Source organism: Hemitrygon akajei, chromosome 13, assembly GCF_048418815.1.
Source record: "Hemitrygon akajei chromosome 13, sHemAka1.3, whole genome shotgun sequence".
Lineage (NCBI taxonomy): Eukaryota > Metazoa > Chordata > Chondrichthyes > Myliobatiformes > Dasyatidae > Hemitrygon > Hemitrygon akajei.
Genome location: NC_133136.1, coordinates 75540372 through 75551215, shown reverse-complemented (window position 1 = coordinate 75551215; position 10844 = coordinate 75540372). Strand labels below are relative to the sequence as shown.

Here is a 10844-nt window from a genome sequence, read left to right as displayed (position 1 = left end):
GAGGGAGATGAGTGGGGATGAACAAGTAGACCAGGGAATAATATAGCAAGTGACGCCTACGAAAAACGGTGGGGTGGGTGGTGGGGAAAAATGTGTTTAGTGATAGGATCCCGTTGGAAATGGCGGACGTTACGGAGAATGATACAGAGGTTGTTGGGCCGGTAGGTACGGACAAGTGAACCCTATCCGCGAGAGGATGGGTTGAGGGTAGAAGTGGCTTAAATATAGGATATGCGGGTGAGGGCAGCCTTCTGGTGTTTTTTAAAATAAGTTTCTTTGTCTTGAATATCTAATCTGACAGTTCGCTGCTCCGGACCGCCATCCCATTTGTGACCACTAACTCCCTTGGCAAACGGGTGCCAGTTCGCGAGAACCCCAATGTGAAGTGCTCACCGCCGCACCCCGCACTCACCCCGTTAAAACTGGGCGGCATGTATTTCTCGTGTTTATATATTGGGTCGAATGTGACTCTGCGCACGGTACCGCCCTGCTCCTCTGCGGGTGAACTATCTCGGGAATAATTACCCACTGATTCCCGGAACTCCTCTTGGCACAAATATTGTTTGACGTTATCTCTTCAGATCTATTATACAAGGTGAAATCTCCGATTATCCCATCGCCAGTTGCACCTGCGGAATTCCTTGGTCGCAGAGCTGACAATCACGCAGCTTTCCGCGGTGAATCTATTGCTCTTCGCCTGTTCAATTACGTCGCAGGTGCTCGGGAAGTTAAACAAGTATACTGAAGAAAGAAAGCAAACTTCAGTTTTTCTGCTTGCTAAACCGATTTTCCCGTTGACTAAGCAAAGCATATTAAGACCGAGGCACAAGAGACGTGATCACCGCTGTTTGTCAGATGAGAACCAGCTCAGTCATCAACGCCCGCTTCCATCTATTACCAGCTACGTGTTGTTCTTCCAGACCTAACCCCGACGGCAGACTTAGAACCTATTTCAACCTGCAGGAGTTCCCGCTTTCCGATTTCCAGACCCTCCGCCCCACGCACGCCCAGCAGTACAGAGTGGTGGGCGGTAACTGTCCCTCTACCGGGCTGCATTATAATCCCCGAAATTCAACCACCCCTGCACCCCGGCGACTTCAAAACTTCTCGGTGCGGGTCGGCAGGATCGTGACCTCAGGGCCAACCTGTCTGGTCGGGAGTCGATCCTCGGCTGGTTCTCCACAAGAAGGAAGATAAACTGGGGATTGGCGGCAACCAGGCAAGTCTTGAGACTGGAACTCCAGTCGAAGGTTGGCGTGTTGAACCATCACACTCAACAACGGTGACTTCTTGAGAAGAATGATGCCCAACAAATACAGCCCGGATCTCCAAGACGATGGAGCTATTTAGCAGTTATCTTCTCTCTCTTAGCGAGTCCTTCACTACGGAAAATAAAGTTTAGAAGATAGCGCGCGACACACACACACACACACACACACACACACACACACACACACACACACACACACACACACACACACACACACACACACACACACACACACACACACACACACACACACACACACACACACACACACACCAGTTGAAGTACTGCCCACTATCAAACAATTGCAAAGCGCTGTGGAAATACGAGAATATTAACTCTTTCAGTATGAATTTCTCTCAAGGTTTTAAGCGTCCTGTCTTATTTGCACTTGGTAACTCTACCTACCGCGGAATGCGGGCAGTAAGAGTCAACAAGCCAAGTATAACAGCTATATACCTCACTTCGACCAAGCGTGAACTCTCGTCTCTTCAGTTCTGACTTTATACAGTATTCAATGACAGGTTGTTTAATTGGCCTCTTTGTATGCCTTATAATTGTCCAGAGATGAACCTGCAGCGGCGCAAGGCCGACGCAACGAAAGTCATTGTAAATATTTAAGTGGAAAAAAATTTAAGTTGGCCCGAGTGTCCATATTCAAGTTAAGCACAAGGATATTCAGTTGAATAATTAGGTTTTCTGTCCTGAGGCGTCATTACCACTCATGTCTTAAAGCATTTAATTCTAAAACTAATGTTGTTAACAAACTCGTTACAAATGTAAGCTGCGGAACTTCGCGTTATTCTGATCGGTCTGATAACTGACGGGTGAAAAGAAAAATATAAACAGATTATGTTTTTCTTTCCATCTTTTACTGTACGCCCGGAACGTCGTCTCCACATCCCGCTGCCCACGGGAGGACTGAAGTGAGGAGGAGTCGGTGACCCACCTCTTTGCACACTGTGAGTTTGCGGAGAAGGTATGGAGAAGGATGGAAGGGACAGTGTCGAGGTTCATCCCCAGCAGCTGCCTAACAGAGCTGCTCTGATCTACGGGCTGTCCCCGGGGACGCACACCGAGATCAACATCCGGTGCTGCCGGCAGATCATCAACTCGGTCAAAGACGCTCTTGGGTCGGCCCGAAACTTGATGGTCTACCAGCACACGGAGATGACCGTGGGGAAATGCTGCCGATTGGCACATTCTCGGCTGCAGGACTACGGTGCTGAGGGACGCACTCAAACTCGGTGCAGCCACCGCAAGGGCCGGGTGGGGAAGGACCACAGTCTAGGTAGGGTTCTTCTCCCGCGGGAGTTGAGGGTAGGGGGTGGGGTGTATACCCCTCAACAAGGGAATGTTAATATGGAATAACAGAGTGCTACGTGGGTGGCGAAAAGTGTGAAAATGTAAAGACCGTAATGGAAACATTTGTAAAGGATTGAGAGTCATTGAATGGTTTACTGTATATAATTTTATTTTTGAATAAAGTATATTTTGTATAAAAAATCCTTTACTTTAGTCCCCCCCATTTTGTTTCAGCAAAAAAGTAGCAGTTTCACAATACCTTTAACCTTGACGTTGATTATGCAAGAACAATACACAAAGCAAAGTTTTAATTTTAACTCTGAGTAATTGTTTTTAATGTTTCAATTGTTTTAAATTAACATTAAAGTGTTTTTAATCGATAATGCTCTTTGTATCTAGTAATGTGAGTTGTCCTACAGGAGCAAAGTAAATCTCTATAATGCAAATAATTATTTAGGTTGTGTAATCAATTTGGCAAGCTTGAATCCGAACTTTCAACCTGGACATTTTAAAACTTATCCTGTAGCTATCTGACAGGGGATCAGCAGTTTATCAGAAATTAATTGTCGAATTCTAAACGACTAATCTAAACAAAGACTGCACCTTGAAAATCGTGGCTAATAAAATATTTGGTATATATTGCTAAGTTTCTCTTAAATCGCGAACCTTCTCTAAAGTATTTTTATTACAATATTAAATCTCAGACAGTTGAGTAAACAGTCATATGTTCTGTGTAACTACAGTTATTAGGAAGTGTCAAACTTTTGGTAATTAAACTGATTAAACCAATAAAAATCAATTCTTCGCGTTATTTTGCGCTACCATGTGCTTCATGTTTTATTTTAAAGTTTACTAAGATTTTTAAATAGTTCCCGTCTTTAATAACACCAATAGTTTCAGTTGAATATTGGATATAATTATTTGCTCCTTATTGTAATGTTGTACCTCTTGCAATCATTTTATTTCCAATTTATTTGCCAGTTTACACATATTCTACAGTTCCATCAATATTCTGGAAGATCATTTTGTTTCTCATCAGATTTCTAAAACATAACTCTAGCTCTTCATTCCCAATCAGTGTAAACGAAAAACCCATCTCGAGCTTCCTTTCATTTCAAATACTTGTTCTCTTCAACATCTCGACCATCTTTTTTTGCAACTCCATACTTAACCGTTTCCAATCATGTTTTCACTGGATACAGTTCTGAAATTATGCTTATAAGAGTCAGAAACGATATAATTCCTACCTTGCGACACCATGTGTAGATCCTTGACTGTCCCCTATTACGCATCAACATTCTGCCCCAAGTACCATCATAAAAAGCAGGACTGTTTATAAATGTGTTTTAACAGCCATCATTGTCTCTCCCACCGCTTCCTGGGCCAATAATTTTTCGTGCAGATGAGCAAAACTTTACATCCTAAAGATTCCACCCCCTTCCCTACTCCACAGTAATAGTTGATCAGACCTGTTGAACACCCTCTGCATTCAATTTAACCATGAGATGAGCTCATAATTTCAAATTCTCTCATCACAAAGCACGCTGACCTCTATGCCGAACTTCACTTATTTCTGACTCAGCTGAACTGACACTGAAATCTTCATGCATTGTTTCCCAAGCCAGCTGGCTGCTCCCCTCAGGGTTTGGTATTGGTTTATTATTATCACAAGTACTGAGAAACTGTGAGAAGTTTTAGTTTGTGTTCCATCCAGACCATATAGAAGAACATTGAAAACAGAGCGTTCAGTATAAACTCAATGGCTATTAGATACAGGAGTGGAACTGGGTGTGGGCTTCTGTTGCTGTAGCCCCTCAACTTCAAGGTTCGATGTGTTGAGTATGTGCAAAGATGCTCTTCTGTACACCACCGTTGTAAAACATGGTTATTTGAGTCACTGTTGCCTTCCTGTCAGTTTGAACCAGTCTAGCCATTCTCCTCTGACCTCTCTTTGTGGACCTCTGTGGACCTTTTTTGCCGACAGAATTGCTGCTCACTGGGTTTTTTGTTTTGTTTTTCACATCATTCTCTGTGAACTCTATGGACCATTGTGTATGGAAAACCTAGAAGGTTGGCAGTTTTTGAGATACTCAAACCACCCCATCTGGCACCAACAATCATTCCATGGTCAAAGTCACTTAGTTCACATGTCTTCTCCATTCTAATGTTTGATCTGAACAATTAAACCTCTTGACCATGCCTGGATGGTTTTGTGCATTGAGTTGCTGCCACATGATTGGCTGATTATATATTTGCATTAATGAGCAGCTGTACAGATGCACCTAATAAGGTGGTCACAGAGTGTAGTGTTACAGTTATAGAGAAAGTGTAGTCAAGTACTGCTACATTATCTGATAGGCTCTAAAGAAATATCATCATGCTTCAAAAGCACAAACATTCACTCTACAAGATTGTAGTTTACAGTAACTAATAATTACACCATACATATATGCCACACAGGTGTGGATGTGCACTGCCATTCACAACCATACCTAGAAGAACAATATTAGAGCAGATGGAAACAATCAAATGACAGTTTATTAAGAACAAGGGGTATCTAGTCTAGATGTGAGTAGGAACCAACCGGTCAGTCAGGATTTTTCTAGCAGGGAGATGAACTCCTCACTGAGCAGCTCATTGATGTAATGGCACTGCTGGCTGTACCAAGGCACACTGCCCAACAAACCACAGAGGGTTGTTGCAGATAGTGCATCATCCTCAGCCCTGACAGGCAGTCAAAATTATACCGGGAGGCAACAGAATTGATGGTATGTGGGGCAAAGCACGTCAAGAAGGAAACATCAAGAAAGTAAGAAGGTGTTAGCTGATTGACAAGTGTTTTATTTATCAAGTCAAGAGCAGTCCAACTGTAGCATGTCAGTTCCACCAAAACCTTTGTACAATCACCAAATATATTTTAAGAATCCACAATTTGCTCACAACACAGTATGCATGAGTTGTCTTACCTGTATATTTAAAAAAAAACACATATATTGAAACTAGTGGGCAACAAGGTGCCCCAGGAAATTATTCATTTTCCTGTCACCAGGAGATAATAGGCTGCAGTGACAAATGGGGCACTTGATATGGAAATCTTGGAGGATCTTGAGGAAATCTGGTCTGCCAGAGGAAATATCTACTCTTTATCACTCTCTCAATGTCCTGTGATCATGTTGTATTTTTCTAAACTCCGGTGAGTAGACACAACCCACAGAATGTTTCTTCTTTACCTCAGGAATCAACGTCCACAGCACCTCAGTACATCCTGTCTAAAAATGGAGTTTAAAACGATAAGCAGTACTGTGGGTTCAGTCTCACCAGTGATCTGTAAAGAAACACAACACTTCCCCTGCATAAAGGCCAATGTTACTCCCTTCCTACTTGCTGTACCCATAGGTTAATCTTTTCTGTGTCGCACACCAGGACTACCAAAGTTTTCTTTATCACAACATTTTGTTGCTTACTTCACTTTAACTTGACTTAACAATAACTTACCATGTCATTCTTCCTTCCAAATGGATAACCTCAGATAACCTCCTTCGAAATGAACAACCTCATATTACGTTCCAGCTGCAGACTTCTTGACATTCTTCTATTCCTGGCAGGCACACTGTGCTCTGCTCACAGTTTTTGTATCATCAGCAAATCTGGCGCACAGTTCACTGAGTCCCTTCATCCAAACATTCATATCCCCTGTAATTTGCTGAAGACCCATCGCTAATCCACGTGGTATCCTTTCAGTGACTGGAATTGGAATTCATCCTTTTTGTCTGAAAATTACTTTGTTATCGTGAATTATCTGCTGTCGAATCATCAGCAACCACCTACCACGCTTTTATTTTGTGTAATAATTTTTCTGTGCCTACTGGAAGCTCAAGTACATTATATCAGCTGACTTCTCCTTTAGTTTACACTCTTGGAGAACTCCAACAATACTGTAGGGTACAGTGCAAATTATCCGGTGACTCTTCGAATACGATGCGACAGGGAAATCGGAAGCCGAATGGCCTGAGGGTAAAAAGCTGCTTTCTATTCTGACCGTCCTTGCCTTTGTGCATCAGAGACTCCTGCCTGATGGTAGAAAGTCAAAGAGGATGCTAGATGGATGGGTGCGATCTAATAATACTAAGGACCCCGAGTAGGCAGCGCTCCCAATAAATGTCCCCGATGGTTGGTCGGGAGACCCCTGTGATCCTCTCGGCCGTTTGTAGGGACTGCCGGTCCAATGCTCGGCTGCTCCCATACGATATGGAGATGCAGCTTGTCAGGACGCTCTGAATGGTGTTCCTGTAAAATTCAGTTACCATGAGCGAGCTAGTGCGACTGCACCGAGCTCCTAGCTGTGTTCAGCCCGACTCGGCCTTTCATTGTGGCTGGAGCGGAGGAGTGAGGGTGGTGTGGAAATCCCTCGGTCCCCCCCCCCCCCCCCCCGCGGAAGATGCCAGCAGTGCCCCAGCAGCCGGCAAATTCGTCCCCATCCACCCTGCCAGAATTCTGAATACTTGTGCGAATGTCCGTCTGGGAAAGATCTGCACCTGATTAGAAAGGGATTGTCTCCCTCCTTTCTGGATACACCATAGGCAAGTGTACGCCGGTGTGGGTTTGGGCAGGGAGCTGGCAGTAGGCGGGAATGTGATCTACAGTATTTATAACCCCTCCTCCTTGCGTGACCAATTTCAAGACGAGTCACCACGCATAAAGTCCGAGAACTCCTCCTGTGTTTATCGATATTTCTCCAGATCAGGTACACGTAGGAACTCTCCGATTTCTGCCCGAAGCGGCGTAGAAACCCGTGAACAGCAGGGTCCTTTGGTCTCAGATCCAAGCAACATGCTGGGCACCTTGTCCAACCTATTGCTCTTGACCAGTTCAATCGTGGCTCAGGTGTATGGAAACGGCGTTGCAACGCCTCAGTCGGGACACCAGCGCTGCGCCATTTGTCAGATGGAGCCCAACGCGGACCTCGGCGCTGGTTGTCCACGTATTACCGGCATCGTGCTTTTCTCCCAGAACCATCCGAGCGGCAAACTCGAAGCGTCTTTCAACTTGCAGGGATTTGCGCAGTCCGACTCGCAGTCCCTGCGCGCCATACACGTCCACCAGTACGGAGTGGTGAACGGTAACTGTTCCGCTACCGGGCCGCATTACAATCCCCGCAATGTCAACCACCCCCTGCACCCCGGTGACTTCCACAACTTCAAGGTGAAGCGCGGCAGTATCGTGAAGGTTTTGAGCAACCTCAGAGCCAAACTGTTCGGAGCGGAGTCGATCCTCGGCCGTGGGCTGGTGCTCCACGAGGGAAAAGATGATCTGGGGCGCGGCGGCAACCAGGAAAGTTTGAGTTCTGGGAACTCTGGCCGAAGGCTGGCGTGTTGCACCATCACACTCAGCAATTGTGACTTCTGGAATCTAATGGCGGCAGCGCGTGAAGCCCGGATCTCCACTACCAACTGACAGATGGTGGCAATTTAACCTGTTACCTTCTCTCTCTTCAGGAAATTAAAGTTTAGAAGATAGTGCTCACCACACACACACACACACACACACACACACACACACACACACACACACACACACACACACACACACACACACACACACACACACACACACACTTTAAGTAACATAAATTTGCAGACAATCGCACGGTGGGGTACAATTTAAACACCTAATCTTTTAGTCTGCAAACTTCGGAAATACCAGAACGGTAATTTTTGCCGTTTGAATTCCCCACACGGTTTTTTGCGTTCTGACTTAAAAGTACGGGGTAACGTACCAATGCAGAATTTAAAGGGTTAAAGCGTGTAATTGCGCTAGCCGATGCAATAAAGCCTTGTGCTCGTTGATAGTTTCTGCTACGCGTTGAATCTACGGCGGTAAATATCAAAATTGAATTAGTTGACTAGCGTATTCAAGTTATGCAAAAATGAATAGTTAACTTTTATTTCCCGAGGAGTCATTGTCTTGAATGTATCTAAAAGTTTATTTCTAAAACTGCTGCAAGAGTCTTGAACAAATGTATAACTAACATAAGCTTCTCAACCTGTTAAATCATGATGGTAATTTCGGTTTGATCATAAAAACGGAAATTTAAACAAAGTTTTTGTTTCCGACTTGTGTTATTTTTTGCCAACTCATTTTAGTTACAGGATCGTACGAGATACCACAGAATCTGACAAGTCAGTCATTCGTAAGCCAGAGAGAGGTGGTAGTAGGGCACCTCTCATCGGGGGAGGAAAGACAGAAAACGTTATTCCTAAACCCTAAAAACAACTTAAATTACTCAGTGAGTTTAAAGTAAAACGTTGCTTCCCTTGCTTCAAAACTTTGATGACAAGGAGTCAGATGGACAACTTCCAAAATGAGTGTTGTGTGCAGTTCTGGTCACTGCAGTACAAACAGGACTGGGCGACATTGGAGATTGGAGGTGTAGTGGGGAGTGAGGAAGGTTTTCAAAACTTGCAGAGGGACTTGGACCAGTTGGAAAAATGGACTGAAAAATGGCAGATGGAGTTTAATACAGACAAGTGTGAGATATTGCACTTTGGAAGGAAAAACCAAAGTAGAACATACAAGGTAAATAGTAGGGCACTGAGGAGTGCAGTAGAACAGAGGGATCTGGGAATACAGATACAAAATTCCCTAAAAGTGGCATCACAGGTAGATAGGGTAGTAAAGAGAGCTTTTGGTACATTGGCCTTTATAAATCAAAGTATTGAGTATAAGAGTTGGAATGTTATGGTGAGGTTGTATAACACATCGGTGAGGCTGAATTTGGAGTATTGTGTGCAGTTTTGGTCACCAAATTACAGGAAGGATATTAATAAGGTTGAAAGAGTGCAGGGAAGGTTTACAAGGATGTTGCCGGGACTTGAGAAACTGAGTTACAGAGAAAGGTTGAGTAGGTCAGGACTTTATTCCCTGGAGCATAGAAAAATGAGGGGAGATTTGATAGAGGTGTATAAAATTATGATGGGTATAGATAGAGTGAATGCAAGCAGGCTTTTTCCACTGAGGCTAGGGGAGAAAAAAGCCAGAGGACATGGGTTAAGGGTGAAGGAGGAAAAGTTTAAAGGGAACATTGGGGAGGGGCTTTTTCACGCAGAGAGTGGTGGGATTGTGGAATGAGCTGCCAGATGAAGTGTTAAATGTGGGCTCACTTGGACCGGTACATGGATGAACGATGTATGGAGGGATATAGTCCAGGTGCAGGTGAGTGGGACGAGGCAGAAAAATGGTTCGGCACAGCTAAGAAGGGCCAAAAGGGCATTGTTCTAATGTGCAGAACAAGTTCACCAGGTTATTGCTTGGATTAAAGAGCATTAGATATACAGGAAGGAGAGGTTGGATAGATTTTGATTGTTTTCACTGGAGTACTGGGGAGTGAGTGGTGTTCTGATAGAAGCTTATAAAATAATGAAGGGCATAGAAAGGAGAAATAATCAGAATTTTCCCCTGAGTGGGAATATCAGGAAAAGGGCATGGTTTTAAGATGATATGGGGAAAGATTAAAGATTTACGAGGCATGTTTTTTATTACATAGAGAGTAGCGGGTACCTGAAATGCACTGCCAGATGAAGCTGATATGACCCGTCTCATCCAACGTCAGCGGAAAAAGCCTGCTTGCATTTACCCTATCAATTACTTGCTTAATTACTGCCCATTACGCTACTGACATTTAGGGCAGCAATGACTGTCTTCCATCTCTGGTGGTGTTCAGGATTTCCTTCATCATGTCAGTAGCTTCCTCTTGGTTTTTACATCTGTCAGTCATGCAAGTCTTGGGTGGAGACTCAAGGAACACCATCACACTCAGATGAAGAAGGATTCTTCATTGCTGTTTCCATAACAATTTTGTTTTACTAGTCAGGTTTGTTATCCCTGAGCCTATTTAAAACCAGCTCTCATCCACAGCCCTTGTTCAGTCATCAAAGCAACCAGTTACTCCTAGCCTTCAGTTATCTTGTTGCCCTGTCACGTTAAGTATCTGTTCTCTCTAGTTCTGTGGCCCCTTGTGGCTCGTCATTTTGCAGTTTTTTATTAATTATCACTCACTGCTAAATTGTCTCCACTGCCCTGTGTTTAGGTCACATGTTTACCTTTCCGGACAGGAAGGGTGAACCAGCCATTGACCCTGCAGAGTATGCTCATCTCAAGGAAGCTGTCCACTGAAATAAGTACACGATTCAGAGCGAACAAGAGACCATTGACCATCTGCTCACCACCCTCAACCAACTTTCTGTCTCACTCCAGCAACCTTGCGCCAGTCAAC

General features: G+C 44.2%; 1 protein-coding gene across 1 annotated transcript; it reads left to right on the top strand.

Moving 5' to 3' along the window:
• Positions 1-7248: 7248 nt before the first annotated feature.
• On the top strand, positions 7249-8671 carry LOC140737514 (extracellular superoxide dismutase [Cu-Zn]-like). The gene has a single exon (XM_073063966.1). It carries the CDS (start codon positions 7403-7405, stop codon positions 8024-8026), a length of 624 nt encoding a protein of 207 aa, XP_072920067.1. The 5' UTR covers positions 7249-7402; the 3' UTR covers positions 8027-8671.
• Positions 8672-10844: the final 2173 nt, after the last annotated feature.